We start from the raw sequence: 19,311 nt of genomic DNA on the forward strand, positions 1-19,311 counted from the left end.
GAAATAGATCTTCAGTTTGCTATATATGAGATCGTAGTTAGTTATTTTTTTTTTTTCTATATTTAGTTTCCTATAAATCAAGTTTTCTAAAATTTCACTAATTATTATTGACCACTTGCAAAATATTCAAGTTTTATAGTCAATTCTTGAATGATCATGCATTTCTGATTTCTTTCCAACTGTAGATTTATTCTTTAATCATTGATTGATCTATATTATCTTTACATATTGTGAACCCAAGCAAGAAAAAATTATCATCAAGCAAGGAGCTGAACAACAACTAAATGTTTGCAGTGTTTTATCTAACTCTTAGTAAGCTAAGACTGCGTTTTTGGTGAAAAACAATTAAACAAATAGGAGCATTTTGTACAGTCAAAACTGGAGCTATATTTTCGATCATATTGTTCCAGATAAGTTGTTATGCTTTGTGCACTTACAAGACATTTACTATTTTGGGTAGGACACAACACTAGATGTTTTGTTATGTAGTGTTGTTGCTTTTGTAATAGCTCCATTATTAGAATCATATGTATATTTGATATACAATGTATTGAAGTTTTATGAAGTACATTTCAAAAACATTTCTATCAATCAACTGAATCATTAACCAGCTTTATAAATATACACCGCGCCAAGACGCGGGTATCAACTCTAGTTATTATTATTATATATACTAAAGTTTGGTTAACTGTTTACAATTGTGTGAACAGTGTTTGTGAACAGTGTAATTACCATTTTGCCCCTGTTATTTTTAGGAAACCGCAATATTACCATTAACCCTAGATATATAATCAGTATAACAGACACGAGTATAATCTGCATGTATAACATTCTATGAAGTACATATCATAAACATTTTCATCAATCAATTAACCCATTGAGCAGCTTCATAACTTTGTTTTTGGATAAAATAATTTTAATGTCTATAGAAATTTCAAAATTATGAGAATTATAATTCTATAAATTTAAATCCTATTAATTGAGAATTTCATTGTTTGTATTTCATGATGTAGAGTTTTAAAATGACAAGAATTTGTATTCATACTAACCTTAATTACGAGAATTAACAAATGACACTTATTTTGTGAGGAATTCAAGTCAGGAATTTAAGCTCTCAAATTTCATGATTATTTTCCCGTGAAAATTACTAATTCCACGGGATAAGTATCCAAATGAGGGAAACCGTCCTAAGAAATTGGGAATTTTTTATTTTTGATTAAATTCTTGGTAATTCACCTGCATCCAAAATATATACACTGCGCCAAGGCGCGGGTATAATTCTAGTTGAGTAAAAATGAAAACTTACGAAAATATAGTTTGGATCTCATGCATACACCCATGATCGCAACCCTAGGTGCTATTTAGTCAAGCCCATTTTCGTGTTCATGCCAAAGTTGCCATAGGGATTGTTTGTTTGATGTTTTCCCCAATAGTCCAGAAAAATCTCACATGTCGCGAGACTTTGACTTACAACTAGTCTGAAGCCGGAGAAGACCCTCCATATATGTAGATAGAGGTGGGCAAGAGCCTTTGTGGGATTAGTAGGTACCTTAATTTCTATATGTTTAAAGGGGTGGACACTTTCTTATGGGCACATGTATAATATTTCGATCATCTCCTCGTTTACCAAATCAAAGGGTATCTTATTAATCCCTCTTGAAGTTTATTTAGGAATGGCAATGGGTAAGGTCAAGGGATAAAAAAACCATATACATACCTTATTTTATTCTCAATCCTCATACGCGTCCCAATCCCCGTATTTAGATAATGGGAATTCCCCTCCTTGTCCTCTTTAAGGATTACGTTCCCATACCCGCCCAATCCCCATTAACAATTATTTAATAAATTAAATTTTTGAAAAAAATTAAGAAATATGAAATTAATTAGAATCAAATACCAAAATAAATAAGTTTCTTGATTCAATCTGACAAAAAGGAATACAAGTCCTAAATGGGTGGGGATGAGGACGAATATCAAAATATCATACCCGTCTCGTACCCGATTCAAGAATCCGAATACTGAGGTTACTTATTTATCCTCGTATATCTTCCTCTTTAGGGTTGAATATCCGTGTGGGTACCCTATCCGCTGGGAATTATTGTCATCCCTAAGTTTATTGAGTACTTGTCTATCCGGTTGAGAAAAGGGTATCTTATATACGAGGCCTTCTAGTGAAAACTAAGATAATACTTGCAGCTGCCAAAGTAGTATTGATATGGATCGAACAGAGAACATGTTGAGGGTGAGGTAATAAACACATGATATATATTGTTTAAAACAAAAGGTTTGTCTCCCAGGAGATTGTTTATTAAATTAGCTAACTTTGGTTGGTGTATAAATCGCTAGTGCTACTAAAAGCTTGAGTTTGTCTTATGTTCTTTCATGGAAATAACTGAGATCGAGTCTAGGAACTCTATCTAGATTTTCATGGAATATTGACCATGGTGATTGAGCAAGCAGCATCCATTCTCTGTCACATAAAAGCTGACCAATAGTCAGAGTGCCCAAGACGTTGGGCAAGGGTTTCTAAGACCACAGTTGTTGAGTAACATCTTCCTCCGATATGTGTTGATACAAACAATGATAATATTTTCTCATTATCTAAATATAGTAAAAGCTTCAAAGCTTTAGCAAATGGAGTCCAAACGAATTTAGCTTCAATGATTTGAAAACACTGAAGAATTCGAAGCTCGCTAGCAGGTCTTCTTCTAGACCAAAGTAGAAGAAAGACTGGTTGAAACCCTCACTTAGACCATGACTAAGTCGTATACGCATACTTTCAAGTTCCAAGTAATCTTTGTGTACCGTGTACAAGAAACATAATTACTTTGAATACTTTCCCTCTACCATTCTTTGATTCTTTCTTTATCTTTTAATGGAGCACCAGCACAGAAGCCTCACCACAGCTTACATTAGCTACCCTTTTAAATTTCACCACAACATTTTCAAAAACACGACAAGCCAAACCAAGAAAACCATGGATGACTTTAGAAGTGAAACCGTTTCTATAATTCACCATGGTTGCAAATTGGCTAGAGACCTGGAATCAAACCTTCCCAACTTGGCAAACCAACCCGAAACCGTTTCGAAATCATTGGAAGAGATCATTAGGGTTTTTGGTGCAGCGAGGGAGAGGCTGCAGAGTAGTAGTGCTGCACAACAAGACCCGATGAGTTCATACGTTCATGTAGCACAGCAGCAGCAGCGGTTCGATGCGAGCTTGCAGGAATGGCTGAGCAGGTGTAATTACACACAGGCAATGGAGGATCATTACATCCAAACGCAGCGTTTCGCAGCCGAAAAGAGTAGTGCTGCGGATTCAGGGGCTGAAGCACTTCTTCAAGGCCAAATACATCATGCAATGGATCATATTGTAACAGTGATTTCTCATGAAATGAATGCTGCTTCGTCCTCACAAAGCAGACCACGAAGAAGGTAATCATTTCTATCAAATTAAATTAAATAGTTAATTTTCGGCGCTTGATTAAGAAAACGAACACTTTGTGAGTAAATTGCGAAGAACTGAGGAAACTGTTGGGAAAGTAGAGTAGCATTACCATGCTGCTTCTGAGATAACGACTTTAAACATATGTAGCAAGCCTTTTCTACGTTCATATGTCTTTTCACTGTGCAAGACTAGCTAGCTTGTAAATTCCGTAGCAACTTCATGTGTGCACGTATTGTATGGCAAATGTGGATTAATTAGTGGTCTTACATTCATCTAATTACTTAATTATATAGGAGGGATCATGGGGAAATTCGTAAATTGACCGTGCCGGCACCTCGGATCGGGAATACTGAAATCCCGCCGGAGGACGGCTTCACTTGGCGAAAATACGGCCAGAAGGAGATAATGGGATGCAGGTTCCCGAGGTACGTAATTGCTTTCCCGGAATAGCTATATGTGCTTGTTAGCTTCAGTGATTATTAGTAGATTAAGCTAGCTCGTACCAAATAGTTGATTCAAGTTGGTGAGTGTCATATCATTCCTGCTAGCTCATCTGAAATATTCAAGAATTGACAAGAAATGGACTTGGTCATCAGCAAACATCAATTAGTTTTGACTGGAACTTAATTAATTGGCAAGTGATCTTTGATTATTTCCGATGATCGATCACAATCTAGCTACTTGGTAAATGAGCAGACTCTTGTCCAAAGATGGGCATTGACCTGAGAATGTTCTATTGGTCAAATCACCAAATGACAATGTCTACCTCAATATCAGAGTCTTAAGTATTCTTTGATGACTGTAAAATTTTCAAGCGGAATAGCTAACTTATAATTGATCAATGGATAGTAACATGCATTGTGGTCCTTGATTAGCAATTAATATTTGATGTATGTGTTTAGTTTCTGTGTATCCTGTTAATTTGATGTTTAATAATAAGAGGTATGAAAATTCTATAATATGTATCCGTATGTTATACGTACGCACATTTGTAAATGAGCAAATTTGTAGTGATCATAGAGATAATATTTAGTCTTATTTTGTGTAATATTACTTAGTTATATTAACGGTAATCACAACGTACAACCTAGCTTGTTTACAATTTTTTATAATCAAGTAACTATATGATATGTTTCAATGAATTCAGGGGCTATTATAGGTGCACCCACCAAAAGTTATACAATTGCCCAGCCAAGAAGCAAGTTCAGAGGCTTGACAATGATCCCTTAACATTTGAAGTAATGTACAGAGGTGACCATACATGTCATATGTCGTCCACTGCACCCTCAGTTCTGCCAGCATCTGATGATCAAATTAAGCAAGAGACTATGACCCAAACTCATGCAGCAACCACTACTCAACCCTTAGGAACATGGCTCTCCATGGACTTCAACGCAGGAGGCGAAGGAAGCAGTGGTGGCGGCGGCCGTGGTGACGCTGATGGTTTAGCTACGTCAACCACGACCACGACCACGCGTTATGGTAAAGATGTTGAGTTTCCGGTGGTGGATTTGGCTGACGCAATGTTTAATTCAGGGAGTAGCAGCAGTAATAGTATGGATTTTATGTTCACTTCACCAATGGACAATAAATAGGAGTCCGGGAGCAAGAAAAATTGATTGCATGCGCGGGGATGGCAGTTGAATTAGACAGAAGTACTTCCTTAATTGAGGTGCTAATTGTACCAATTAATTTATCTAAATTAGTGAAAGCTTAGTATTTGTAATCAATCTGATATATCTTGATAACTTAATTATCACTGTGTAATCATAATTTCATTGTACATGTACACACCAAAGATTGGTTCTTTTGTATCATGTACCCTTTTTCATATATAAAACCTTTAATTTTCTGGTCAGAGAAGTTTGGAATATTCACGTTGCAATCCTATCCCGCCATCTATATATAGTTAATATATTTTAGAGGGATATAATCCTAAGTGAAAAGAACTCGATGAACAAATTTGTATTTCTTGGTAATTAAATCAAAATTGATCGAAATAGCAAGTGCCTTTACTATGCAACTCGTACTTTCTTTAACTATTTAGGGTTTTTGGTTCAAACTATTGCTTTTATTGACAAGCTATTCATGATTAGGTGCGGAATATTGAAGATACGGTGCCTAACACATTACAAATATAATGATGATACATTTGGATCTTCTTTTCAAATATAATGATGATACATTTAAGCTACAAATTCAAGAGTAACATTATCAACAACCAAACCTAGCTAGCTTAGCTATTCATCACTAAAGGAAATGCAACTTCATCAATAGACTTGATCAAAATCAAACTTCTCGAAATCATCAATAGACTTCACCAAGTGCATGTCCAAGAACTGCATGTTCGAAACCACATTTTCATCAGACAATACAGTAGTCTCAGCCTCAGGGAACCCAAAATGGAACCCCGGCCACATATCACTTGTATCGTTAAGGTTGTCCGTCAGACCACTCGAAGTCGTCGTCCCCTCCTTGGGCTCTTCTTTCTTCACCGGAAGGAAGGGAATCATCGACAATGAGCTAGAGAGATGACCACCATGATCACCGTGATGTTCTTTCTTATTGCAAATAGGAGTCGACCCGGATTCCGAGCTAACAGTAGCTCGAGGAGGAGCATGGGAATCCAAAGCAGGAGGATGGGAAGCGCCCATTATCGTCTGTGGGGCCCTAATCATTCTGCACGTGTGGTTTCCAATGTAGGTGGTTTTGTACAGTTTTGGTGTGTCTTGGGTTTGTTGGACTTGTTTGGTTGCTTGGCAACCTTGATCATACTTGCGAGTACATCTGAAGTAAGCCCTGCCAACCAAATTGAATCGGATAATGTTAGATTCGCAATGCAATATATCGTTTTATTCAAATATATATCTTATTAAAAGAAAAACTAGCTAGCTTATATAAGGAAAAAGAAAAAATACTAGCTTATATAATTATAGAATCACATATCACTAACATATTTCATTCACGGCACAAACAAACTTAGATGCGTGAAATCCGCTGAACCTAGCTGAACCTAGATGCGTGAAATCCGCTGTGCAATGAATATATATATATATAATTCGAACAACTACAAACATCACAAGTTCAAGTTCTGAAGTTATTTCTTTGTTAATGAAATTTGCATGATAGAGATATATGTGTTTATATTCTGTGTTTCTTTCATTGGATATGAACAGCTATTGATTCAATAATTGATGGGACCATTTCATTAAAGGTATTTTCTGAACCCAACCCTTGTAGTTGGGGGATTCCTCGGGTTCAGTTGTCGTGAACCGTCCAATCGTTTAGACCGTTCGATCGTTCGACGATCGTTCGAATTGCTAAACGATCAAAAGATCGTTCGAATTGCTAAACGATTCGAACGATCGACGATCGTTCGAATTGTTAAACGATCGACGATCGTTCGAATTGTTAAACGATCGGAAGGCTCACGGCTTGCGTATAGTTTGATGTATAGTAGAAAAGTCCGGATTCCTCAACCCTTATCAACTAGCTAGCTCCCAATATGATTGTAATTGAGCAGTGATTTAAAGAAGCAAAACGAACAAACTAATTTGATGATTTTCATTTCTTGGAGAATTAGAAACACAAACCTTGGATATGGTGCATTGAGGATTTCCTTCTGGCCATATTTCCTCCAAGCCTGACCATCTTCAACTGTGGATGAGACCGTTGCCCATGACTCTGAGTTCTTTCTGCAAATCAACATGATGAAGCAAACAAATTAGACAGTGGAATAGTAGTTAATTGTAGTTTTATGAAGGAAATTTAAATACCCTAATATGCTTGTAGCCTTGATGAGGCTAGCTTGATCTGTAATTGAATCCATGTGAAAGCTAAAGAATAGTAATTTACCTTCTCTTGTAGCAACCTCTCCGATCCTTCACACCCGGCCTCTTCTTGCTCTCGCCGGAATCTTCAAAACTCCGGTCACCGCAATGCGAATGTTCCACATGGGACTGCTCCGCTTTAACAGTCTCACCCCCTCCACATCCAGTAGTACCGGAGTACTGTTGATCATCACCACCAAACTTAGCCGACGACTCACTCAGAACAGAAAGACTCTCACTGAAAGACTTCACGATCTCCATCACAAGCTCCTCCTCCGAACGCGAACTCGTCGAGCCATGGCCGCGGTTGTTGAGGAGAGACTGAAGCTCCCTCGCCCTGTTCCGGCCGTGAACTAGTTCGTTCATGATGAGCCTTTTGTGCTGGGCCGGCAGTGCTTCAAGCCAAGTTGTAGCCATTTTTTTGGGTGTGGAATTTGAGTGAGAATCTGAAATGGTTCTGGGTTGCCTTTTTATGAGGGTAAAGCTCAGAAGAGCATGAAAGGGAAATGAGATCAGGAAGGGGAGGAGTAACTCTATGGAAGAAAGGAGGAAGGAGCAAAACCCCTTTTGCTATTATAAATACTGAAAAGCTTGGAGAGAAAATTCCACAAAATTACTTACAAGGGCTTCAGTGACGTCACTGTGATGATGCATGGCCTACGCCAGCGTAGGGTTTTCCATCATTTGGATATCAAATAATCCTTCCTAGCTTTTGTGTTCTATCAACTCATTATCTTTAAATTTTTAACGAAGTTCTTTTAGAGTTCTTGCGTCGAAGAAAGTTATATGTGATATATCTTTCGGGAAGGTTTTTCATTATGATTTTAGTGTCAATTATGCATATGTTCGTACATTATGAATAAATAATACCTTTTCTTTTGTTTTAGATTTCGATTTTAACATAAACTATTGAATAAACGGTAACGAATAGTCGATTTGAGCCGTTTAATTTGTGGAGATTGATTAACGTAGTCTAAGAGTTGACGACTAGTTTTGATTCCATTAGTTAGCTTTAAATATGTGTTTCGTAAAGCCAATTTTGTGGCATATGTTATTGTTAAGAGCATCTTTATCAGACTTTATTTTGATTTTTTAAAACTATTTTAGAGAGAGTGTTTAATTAGATTTTTGGGTATTTTAAGAGCTTCAGCAGACTAGCCAAAGTTTTGCTATTATAATTGTATTTCGTTAGCTAAATATAAAGAGCAAGATGAGGTTCTTTATTAATGCATTACCTTTAAGATATTTTACGTGATATATAATATCATATAAACTATTTAATATTCATTTGAAGGATAATGTTAATTTTATACTAGCTAAGTAAAAAGTATTGACGCAGACATATTTCTAAAGTCACTAACCAAAATGACATTTTAGTTAATTTAACTACAATTTAACTTAAAAATAGCTAGCATTGGTAAGCATTGGTAAATATACTATAAGCGATCTTGGTCATTTTATGATCCCCCATTGTATTGGAATGTGTTACACATTGATAAGCGTGGCTCCGTTGTACCAATAATGTCTTAATTTAACCACCTTTAAAGTGTTATGTTTTAATCACAAAACGCCTCGGTAAAATTAGGTATAATTCATCAACTTATAAATTATATTTTATTCGTTCATTTTCTGATGTGAGATATTTCCTCTCCAACATAATGATATTGTTCCTAATGAGGCTTATATATTGAGCCTTGTTTTTTTATATTGTAAACTTTAGTTACCTTACCTTATAAATTATCGAATAAGCATGGCTCCGTTGTATCAATAATATCTCAACTTAACCACCTTTAAAGTGTTATGTTTTAATCACAAAACGGCTCGGTAAAATTAGGTATGATTCATCAACTTATAAATTATATTTTATTCATTTATTTTCTGATGTGAGATGTTTCCTCTCCAACATAATGATATTGTTCCTAACGAGGCTTATATATCGAGCCTTGTTTTTTTATATTGTAAACTTTAATTACCTTACCTTATAAATTATCGAATAAACTGCTTATACTCAATTCATAATCGAGTAAACATAGAAAAATAGAGTCTTGATTTTGTGAATCGGCTATCTTCAACTTTAACAAAGTTAGTAGCAGTTGTCACGATGTATGTTTTAATCCTAAATCTTTTTGCAACTATCGACAAACCCAACGCTTGCTTTACTAACACTTGCCTTTATTTTCATTCGTCATACATATTCATCAACTGTGCTACCGCTATCCTGCTTGCAATCATATAATTGGAAATGTGATTAAATATCCTGCACGCGATTATTATATTGCTCCTGAGCCATACTCGTGTTTCTCGAGTTTGGTATATAAAGCTGGTTTGTGATCCTTTTTTTGTCTTCTGAAAAATGGTTTAGCTAGTTTAAGAACAACTGAATACAACAATGTAATTGAATAGTGTTATGGTTATCAAACAGGGGAAGAAACCAGCAGTATTACGGCAACTTGATTTAGTGTTTATGTAATCTGTGCATGAACTTACCATAACTAGGGTTATCTAGCTAATATCTTAATGTTATCCCCACTGATTAATTAAGCAATTTGCATCGTACTTTTTCATGTTACTTAAATAGATGAGCCAATGAATCTCAGAATCTAATTGCAAATTGCAATAATATCGAACCCTAGCTAGCTAGCTAGTTGACAACTAATAAAAATTTGGAAATATTGCAACTCAGGTCACCGGATTGTTAGGGTCATCCTTTTTGAGAAAGAGAGAAGCTGCCTTCGTATTATCATTTGAAAAGATCAAGAGAATCGTAAAACAAAACAAAACGATAAGAGATAAAACCAAAATTTGAATGAACTGAAAATGAATTGGCAAATTTCTATTAGTATTAAATTAAAGTGGTTACACGTATCATATCATCAAATGATTCCCTAAATGAGAGTGATGCGTACAATTTTATTGGATCTCCTTTTTCTTAATCTGGTTTATTTTGATCACTACCCGCCAAACTTGTGAAGGTAAACTCTTAGGTTTAACCTAAAAGGGGACTTGAGCTTGATGGCGACCCTATATAATTGGATAAGCCTCGCAGCTACAGCAATGACCACCCGCCACGTGGTGCCGCCAGATTCCCAGGGATAAAATAGTAAATTCCCACAGTAAAAGCCCTCAACCTACCCAGAAGCAGCAACACTCTATGCTTAGGTACAGAGCCCCTCCGTCACTCTCCCTGAGAATGCTAACGTCACCGTCACTTCAATCCCTAAACCCTAACCCTAAATCACACCCCACCTCTTCAATTTCAAATTCCTCCCCCAACCGCCGCCGACTTCAGCTCTTCTCTAATCCGATTCCAAATCCAGTTGGGATTTCTCACTGTAACCCTCAAAGTATGACACTTTCGAGATGCTTATCCGGGTCAACCGACCCGGTTCCCATTTCGAACTTACCCGAATCCGATTCCGATTCGAATGTTCTGGTGGTGGTCTCCTTCTACAAGTTCGCTGATTTTCCTGACTCTGCTCGTTTGCGGCAACCCTTGAAGCAGCTCTGCGAGGAATTGGTAACCCCATTTTTTCATTGTTCTTCATTTGCTTAATCTTAGTTTGTGAAATTGAGCTATTAAATTCCATGAACTTCAAATTAAGGTGTTAAAGTTTGAATCTTTAGGCATTGTTGGGCTTGGAAATTGGAATTGCTTGATATCATGAGCTAGTACTATGGAATTGATTGGCTGATTGGTATTTGAGTATGGCTGTTTTAGCAATTGTATTCTTTGATGCGTTATAATGCACTACATGTGTTTGTTTAAGTGTGTTTTAGTGTTGGAAAGATAATGTGCTTGTTAAGGATGTAGCTCACTAAGCTGATCCTGTTCAGCGCGTTTCAGGCGGGATCATACTTGCGCCTGAAGGGATCAATGGCAGCATATGCGGGAGCAGAGAGTCGGTGGAGAATGTTCTTGAGTTCATTCAGAGTGATGATCGTCTCAGGGGGCTAAGAAGATTGGAGTCGCCTGTGAGTCCGGAGGATGAAGCTATTCATCATGGACACAGTAGCAGTTCTCCTCTGGCAGCAGGGGAAGATGCGCCCTTCCGATGGGATCATGTGAGGGTCAAGTTGAAGAAGGAGGTATGCGTTGTATGGATATAAAAACTTTAGTTGTGGTGTACATTTTGTTCTTATTTGTTGTGCGGTGTGCTAATTTTGGCATTATGTGCTTAAGCAGATTGTTACTCTTGGCATGCCTGCTGTATCACCTACTGAAAAGGTTGGGAAGTATGTGAGTCCAAGTGAATGGAATGAACTGATTAGTGATCCAGATACAGTGAGTAACGTCTCTGTTATTCTTATTATCTTGTTATCTAGGATTCTTTCAACTTTCCATGATTCTTAGATTAATCATTTCTTTTGCTTTTGAATTGAATTCGTTTGAATAATTTTTACTGCTGTATTGGCTAGCTCTGTGGAATGCATTTGAAAAGACAACCCCGTCAACTTGTTTTTATTCTGAACAAGTCATGATTTGCAAAAACTTGACATTGACACACTACTGACCCTAGCAATTACAAGTCTCTGTATTAAGCTTTGTTGAAAGGTGGTTTTCAGTTTAGTGTCTAGTTTCTACAATGTCATTTCAAATGAACGATTAAACTTTAAATAGTTTAATGTCAAGGCAGAACTTTCCACATATCTTTATGTAGTGTTTGTTTTATCTACATTTGACGTTGAATGAAAGGGAGTTAATATAATGCCTTTATGTAGTGTTTGTTATCTACATTTTCCGTTGAATGAAAGGGAGTAAATATAATGCCTCTAGAAGCAGGTATGATAAATAGATGCATGTACTAAACTACAGCATTTCATCTATAACACTTGCCACACTTATCATACATAGATTCATGTACGAAATTACAGCATCTCATCTCTGTCACTTGCTCACATCCAGGTCGTAATTGATGTGCGTAATAACTATGAAACTAGAATTGGGAAGTTCAAGGGAGCAGTTGATCCATGTACAAAAGCATTCCGGGAGTTCCCATCTTGGGTAGAGGACCAGTTCCAACCTTCTGAACCTGAAAATGGGCATACAGAAGCAAATGCCAACAGTTCGGATGGAAGCACCAAAAATCAACCAGAGATTTCAAAACCAAAAACACCACCGCGAGTTGCCATGTACTGTACCGGGGGAATTAGATGTGAGAAAGCTTCTAGTTATCTTCTCAGCAAAGGTTTCGAAGAGGTGAATAACACTCTTTTGTTCAATTAATTTGTGGACCTAAAAAACCATAGGTCCCCGTATCATTTGATTTTATTAATTTGTATACCTATTTTTCGCAGGTTTATCATCTAGAAGGCGGGATTCTGAAGTATCTTGAAGAAGTTCCGGAGAAAGAGAGCCTGTGGAAGGGAGAGTGTTTTGTCTTTGACAAGCGAGTCTCCGTCGAGCATGGTTTAGTACAAGGAAATCACAAGTTATGCTATGGGTGCAAGCAGCCCGTCAGTGATGCTGATATGGAGTCTCCTCAGTGGGAGTACGGGGTTTCTTGTCCCTATTGCTACTCGTCAAAATCTCTCGAAGAGAAGGAAAGGGCAAGAGCTCGACAAAGGCAATTTGAGACATGGGGCATCATCGGCGGTCCAGACAAGGGTCGTAAGCCAGATACTATTAAACAGAACCAAACTACTCAAAGTGTCGAATTCAATTTAGATGAAGACTTGCAAAAGGAATCTCGTGTCAAGTTTTGACCTATCAATTTCATCAGTTGCGGACGTTTGCATGTGTTTTCGACCAGGAATTTTTCCAGCAAAACTTTATGACAAGTCAAGATTTCGAGAACTTATGTTATGGTTCCACTTATCTGCCCGCATTTGATTCTAAACTATGCTCAAGTTGATACAATTAACACCAATAGGCACTGTCGTCTTTCAACAACACCATCACTTCACTTCCATGCGATTTCACACTACTTTCCTCGCTTCACTTTCCATTCAATTTCACACTTCACTTTCCTTATGTCACACTTGCCATTTGTATAAGTGTCACCCTGAATTATATTTTCTTTCACGACATACCATAATTATCAAGAATATTATTCTAAGAATAACGATAGCAAGGTCCACATCTACATCCTAACTTTTAATACTAATTTCGTTGTTGATGTACATGAATGGTCAAGATTAGAGAAAATAATATAGAAACATGGTGGTCAAACATATAAATTGTTATGAACAGCTAAGATCGCACGTGTAAATACACGTCGTGCATACAAGAATTTCTAATTCAATTATATGGTGTGGTAATGTTGGTTGAGTTGTGTACTATGAAACCTCTATGTCGGGTTTGAGTTCGACGCCCACCAATCTGTATCACTAATTTGATCAAGTAACCGAAATGGATTGCTACCTCACTCGCTGGACAAAAAAAATATATATATACAAAACAAAATCAAAAGAGCAATGAGAAAATGAAAAATATAAAGAAAAGGTGAGGAATCATCTTCGGAGGGCCCACGACTCCACAATCAACGGTAGAGGATCAGCGCTCACTGTAACACAATAGACCTGACCGCAGAGGCAATCTCTGGTAAGAAGGTTTATATGTTTTACGCACACCGAGTTATTGACACAGACTGATTTGACATTTTGTGCGAGCCGGAGAAACAAAGATCCGATCATTAATTGGGGCAATTAGGGTTAGGGCTTTGAGATATTGAAATCGGAGATATGGCCGGTGAAATTGGATTGTTCAAGAAGTTCCTGAAACCCAAGAGTCGACCTCACACTGTGGACATCCAAGCCGCCGCCATGTGGGGCGTCGCCGCCGGCACCACGGCTCTTTGGGTCGTTCAGGTAAATGAAACTCTCGTCTTTTTGTCTATTTTAGATCTCTAGCTTTTTGGGTTTTCGTTTTTGAGTGAGATGGATATTTGTTGTGCTTAGATTTGATTAAAGTTTGGATCTTTATGCTGAAGTTGGATTGGTTTTGATGATAACGCTAGGATTGAGTTGCAGATTTGGGGGTGGTTCTGGGATTGTGAATTGTTTGTGGTTGAGTTTATGGTTTATTGTAGTAGAAATTGATTCTGAGATAGGGTAAGCTGTAGGTACAATCTGTATTGAATAATGCACTTGTTTACTGATTGAGTAGTTTTATTTTCTGTTGTGGATACTTTGATTGGGTTTGTGATTGTTTTTGGTACTTGTTTATCTTGAGATTAGATGATAAGCCTCACCGAATGAGGCTTGTATCATCTTGTTATTAGGGCCTCTGTTAAGGATAAATGGAACTGGATAATTGTCTTCATGCATATCCCATATGGATACATATATAGCAGGTGGCTGCATAGCTTAACTGGCCGCAAAGGAGCTCATTCTGTTATGTTAGTGAATGAATCTTCCTTTGTGGATAGGAACATATATAAGGTGGGTTGGATGGTTGAAATTGAGAACTAAAGATGTTTGGGATATTATGGGAATAAGAAATGATCACTTGGGGTGTTTCTTGTCGTAGAAGATGTAGTGGTGACCCTTTCAGCAGCGGTGCTTGGGCAACAAAAAAAGCTTCTAGATATGCTAGCAGTGTTACAGTGTTACAGTGTTACTTGTCTATGGCTTTTGATTGTTTGTTACTTCTTTTGTGAGTTTCTTTTAGATGAATGTTCCCATCTTAATGTTCAACAAGCTATTTAGGCTGCTCAGTTTGTCAATGTTATTGAATTGCAACCTTCTTTATAGTTTCAAACACACAAAAGTTATAGGTACATGTGTGCTTCATTTATGGAGAGCTAGGTGGAATTTATGTTGACAATGCCAAAAAGTATTTGATATTGAAACTCCCCCGACTGCTGTTTCGGCAGTTGTTCTGATGGTGTTTTGCAATTTCACAGAATCCATTTGTATATGTATATCGATGTTACATTACCTTCTCATGTTTATAACCTACCAACAGAGTCTGATATCTTGTAATTCTATGAATCTTTTGCAGCCATTCAACTGGATAAAGAAGACCTTTTTTGAGACTCCAGAACCAGAAAAGTGAAGTGAATGAAGCGTTATGTTCAAACCTTTTGGTTTTGTTTGTGGTATGAGATGGCCACCGCAATACTCTTTTGAGGAGACTACATTTTCAGAGTTCATGGGAATAATTATGTATTTTTGTACTGGTATTCGCAGTTAATCACATATAATGAAAGCCTTTCTTTCAACTAATTCCCAGTCCTGCTTCTACCCTCATACAATTTACTTCCCTGACTTATTTTTGTGGGAATTTGATCATTGCATCTTCTTGTGTGTTCCATTGTCCAGAAGGATCGTAAGAGCCCGGCTATATTCCCCTCAAAAAAAGAAACAAAAAAAAAAAGGAGCCCGGCTATGTGTCCCTTATAATCGAATTCCGCATCTTTATATTTTCGCTTCCTTTGACATAAACTGTTTCAAAGTTTGCTGTGCTCGGTTTCTTCTAAGATCTACAAATTTTACGTTTTGGATATAGTTCGGTAGCAACAAGAATTCAAAGAAAGAAAAGATGGTGAAGTACAGTATCCTTTAACCCCAACTCAGAAAGTAAAAGTAAAGTTCCATTCTTTTTTGAGGAGGAAAGAAAGAAAGTAAAAGTAAAGTTCCATTCTTTTGCTATATAAAACGAGGTAAAACCATTAAGTAAAAGATAGTGAAGTACAGTATCCTTTAACCCCAACTCAGAAAGTAAAAGTAAAGTTTCATTGTTACTTTACCTTTTCAAGTTAATAATCAAATAACAGAGTGATATCTTGTAATTCTACGAGTCTTTTGCAGCCATTCAACTGGATAAAAAGAAGACCTTTTTTGAGACTCCAGAACCAGAAAAGTGAAGTGAATGAAGCATTATGTTCAAACTTTTTGGTTTTGTTTGTGGTATGAGATGGCCACCGTAATAGTCTTTTTATGAGACTACATTTTCAGAGTTCATGGGAATAAATATGGATTTTTGTACTGGTATTCACGGTTAATCACATACAATGAAAGCCTTTCTTTCAACTAATTCCTCAGCACTAAGTCTTCCCTCTTACATTCCTTGACTTATTTTTCTTGGGAATATGACATTGCATCTTCTTCTGTTCCAATGTCCAGAAAGAAAATGACCTTCTGAACTCGGTTCTCTTTCACCTTTCTAGGAAAGAGAAGCCTGTATGTCCCTTGTAATAGAATTCCACATCTTTATATTTTCGCTTCCTTTGACATGATAGGTTTCAAAATTTGATGTGCTCGGTTTCCTCTAAGCTCCACAATTTTTACGTTATGGATATAGTTAGGTAGCAACAACAATTCAAAGAATGTAACAATGGTGAAGTACCGTATCTTTAACCCCAACTTAGAAAGTAAAAGTAAAGTTCTATTCTTTTGCTTAAACAGGGTAAAATCCAAGAGTTAAAGTAAAAACGGAGTCTGAAGTCAGAAGGTAAAGTAAAACCGTAAATCTAAAGTTTTGTTGTTTTGCTTAGACTAAGTAAAAATCCAAAAGTAAAAACAGAGTAAGAAACGGTAAAAGTCGACAGAGAGAGTAAAAGACGGTAAAATCGAGAGAGAGAGAGTAAAAAACACGAGGAATAAAGCGGGCACCAACCCCTGACAAACAAGAAAAGCTGACAAATCTCTATTATTGAAAGGTCGTAGGGAAAAGGTAAAGGCGCGTAGAAAACACGCGCGAAATCCAATCACGAAACGGGAAACGGAACCCTAATCAAAGTTGGACTCTGTCCGAGTGTCCTCCTCTCCCAGTGTGACGCTATTGTTTCGCCACACGTGCGACCCTCCTCAGCCGTCCGATCTCCGACGAGCGAACCACATAAATTACCCACCAACCCTACTTTATCGCTTTTTTTCGGAGAATTTATCGGAGCCTCTCAGACTGACACAGTCGTCTCCTCCCCTTGTATTAAACCCCGGCCGATCTCTCTCTGGGCTCTCTCCGGTCATCTCCTCGATTTTCGAGCCTTGCGTTGCTCTGTGTTTTGGATTCGGATTAGGGATTAGTGGAAATTGGGGGAAGAGATGGAGAAGGAGCTGCTGGAGGTGTTTGATGACGTCACGAAGGCTGCCGACGCCGCGAAATCGTGCGATGGTGGCGCGGATGAGAGTGAGTGCCTTGAGGCGTTGGACCGCCTCAAGAATTTCCCCGTCTCTTATCAGCTCCTCGTCTCTACCCAAGTAAGCTTCTTTCTATTGTTTTTGTTTCGATTCAATTTCTTTGTATTTTTTTTTTTTTTTTTTGCTTGATCGCTAGCATTGTTATTGGTTTTAGGGTTTGCTGTGTGCTCAATTTTTTCCCCAATTTTTGGTTTTTGGAAGACTGATTTATTGTACGGATTAGAAATTGGATCTGGGAATTTTGTTTTGGTTGAAAAATCAGATTTTATTTTTATTTTTTGGGAATTTACTTAGGAGCTGGATTTTAGTGTCCTGATTATATCACACAATAACTTACAGTTTACAGAATTCATTGATTTCTGGTATGTTTGGTAACACTGTATGCAATTTTAGCTATTAGGGAGAATTATTGACTGGATTTTGATCGAAAGAAGTCACCTTTTTTTTGCCTGGGACTCGTGTGTATGTTATGTTAGGATTTGAGATGTATAAACTAGAGCAGTTCTCTTTATGTGGGTGATGAATGTGATTGGCTGGTGATGTTGCATTTGTTTATGTCGAATTCGCTTGTACTGAAACTTTTTTTTAGTTGTTTTTTTGTTGAGAAGTTGGATTTGAGCGTTGTTCTGAGCTTTGGGTATTGATTTTTTTTTTCCAGGTTGGGAAGCGTCTGAAGAATCTCACGAAACATCCTAGGAAGAAAATCCAGGCTTTTGCGCTTGAGCTGATGGAGGTCTGGAAACAAATTGTCATTGATGAAACAATGAAGAACGATGTGAAGACAATGAAAAACGATGTGAAGAATGGCAGGTTTGAAAGAAAAGATTCTCTAAAGCGTGAGACTTCGAATCCCAATAGTCCCAGGCCTGAGAAGGTTCTGAAAACTGCTGCTGGGAAGGTGGAGAAGGTCCCCAAGGCTGAACAGGGCGACGTTAAGATGGTTGATCATGATGTTAAATCGAGCTCGGAGAAAGCATATAGTTCTGAAAGTGGGACAACGGATTGTAAGGTTGAAAATCATATTGTTGTCAAGACTGAGAAAGCTCCGTCAGTGGATAATGTCAAGGTTGAAAAGATAACCAGAGAAGTGAAGAAACCTGTGTCTGGTCCCCCAAAGTTGACATCTATACCAAAGTCTAATGATCAAGCAAGGGACAGAATAAGGGGAATGCTGCATGAGGCTTTATCCAAGGTCTCCCAGGAGTCTCTGCATAATGAAAAATTTGCTGATTCAGTGAATGTGTGCGACCCTATCAGAGTTGCTGTTACAGTGGAGTCTGTGCTGTTTGAGAACTGGGGTGGTTCCAATGGAACCCAGAAGGCGAAGTATCGATCACTAATGTTTAACCTGAAGGACCAGAAGAACCCAGATTTTCGCAGAAAAGTTCTTCTTGGAGATATCAAGGCAGAGAGGCTTGTAGACATGTCCACAGTTGAAATGGCAAGTGATGAGAGGCAATCAGAGAATAAAAAGCTTGAGGAAAAGGCACTGTTTGATTGTGAGGTTGAACGTGCACCAGAAGCTTCAACTGATCAATTCAAATGTGGTCGATGTGGGAAGCGCAAGACCACCTACTACCAGATGCAGACGCGGAGTGCCGATGAACCTATGACAACATATGTAACATGTGTAATCTGCAATAACCGTTGGAAGTTCTGTTAGAGTGAGACTTGTAGGAGCACTGGCCATTTCGTTGCCAATCGACTTTGTAAGTTAAAGAGTCTGTAGCTTCTTTCTCACTCTGGTTGTGCACTAGCATTTAGGGCAGTCTACAATGGGAAGGTTCCCATTTCAGTATTGTCATATGTAGGATTTTTCTTCTTTTTATCCCTGTTTTATTATTCTTCTAGTCTTGTTAGCCATAATTTGTTTGGACAAGTTTAATGAATTGTTGAACCCTTTATTTCATTTCCATTGCCATATTCTCGTGTGTAATGTGAATGTTATTC

The 19,311-nt window shown here is 37.7% G+C and overlaps 5 protein-coding genes across 5 annotated transcripts; 4 read left to right on the forward strand and 1 right to left on the reverse strand.

The window, feature by feature from the left end:
- Positions 1–2,977: 2,977 nt before the first annotated feature.
- Positions 2,978–5,043, forward strand: LOC101315104 (WRKY transcription factor 55-like). The gene is made up of 3 exons (XM_004308940.1): positions 2,978–3,435; positions 3,742–3,873; positions 4,596–5,043. Exons 1-3 carry the CDS (start codon positions 2,978–2,980, stop codon positions 5,041–5,043), a joined length of 1,038 nt encoding a protein of 345 aa, XP_004308988.1.
- Positions 5,044–5,590: 547 nt separating this feature from the next.
- LOC101306674 (probable WRKY transcription factor 70-like) lies at positions 5,591–7,720 on the reverse strand. The gene is made up of 3 exons (XM_004307690.1): positions 7,304–7,720; positions 7,042–7,143; positions 5,591–6,247 (listed from the first exon to the last, which is right to left on the reverse strand). The coding sequence occupies exons 1-3, from the start codon at positions 7,693–7,695 to the stop codon at positions 5,719–5,721; spliced, it is 1,023 nt and encodes a 340-aa protein (XP_004307738.1). The 5' UTR covers positions 7,696–7,720; the 3' UTR covers positions 5,591–5,718.
- Positions 7,721–10,624: 2,904 nt separating this feature from the next.
- LOC101315393 (rhodanese-like domain-containing protein 7-like) lies at positions 10,625–13,187 on the forward strand. The gene is made up of 5 exons (XM_004308941.1): positions 10,625–10,795; positions 11,113–11,364; positions 11,462–11,560; positions 12,182–12,475; positions 12,574–13,187. Exons 1-5 carry the CDS (start codon positions 10,625–10,627, stop codon positions 12,979–12,981), a joined length of 1,224 nt encoding a protein of 407 aa, XP_004308989.1. The 3' UTR covers positions 12,982–13,187.
- Positions 13,188–13,857: 670 nt separating this feature from the next.
- Positions 13,858–15,442, forward strand: LOC101306963 (ubiquinol-cytochrome c reductase complex 6.7 kDa protein-like). The gene is made up of 2 exons (XM_004307691.1): positions 13,858–14,085; positions 15,221–15,442. The coding sequence occupies exons 1-2, from the start codon at positions 13,960–13,962 to the stop codon at positions 15,272–15,274; spliced, it is 180 nt and encodes a 59-aa protein (XP_004307739.1). The 5' UTR covers positions 13,858–13,959; the 3' UTR covers positions 15,275–15,442.
- Positions 15,443–17,079: 1,637 nt separating this feature from the next.
- LOC101307252 lies at positions 17,080–19,265 on the forward strand. Its single transcript, XM_004307692.1, has 2 exons — positions 17,080–17,421; positions 18,020–19,265. Exons 1-2 carry the CDS (start codon positions 17,266–17,268, stop codon positions 19,022–19,024), a joined length of 1,161 nt encoding a protein of 386 aa, XP_004307740.1. The 5' UTR covers positions 17,080–17,265; the 3' UTR covers positions 19,025–19,265.
- Positions 19,266–19,311: the final 46 nt, after the last annotated feature.

The sequence above is a fragment of the Fragaria vesca genome, linkage group LG7 (assembly GCF_000184155.1).
Source record: "Fragaria vesca subsp. vesca linkage group LG7, FraVesHawaii_1.0, whole genome shotgun sequence".
Lineage (NCBI taxonomy): Eukaryota > Viridiplantae > Streptophyta > Magnoliopsida > Rosales > Rosaceae > Fragaria > Fragaria vesca.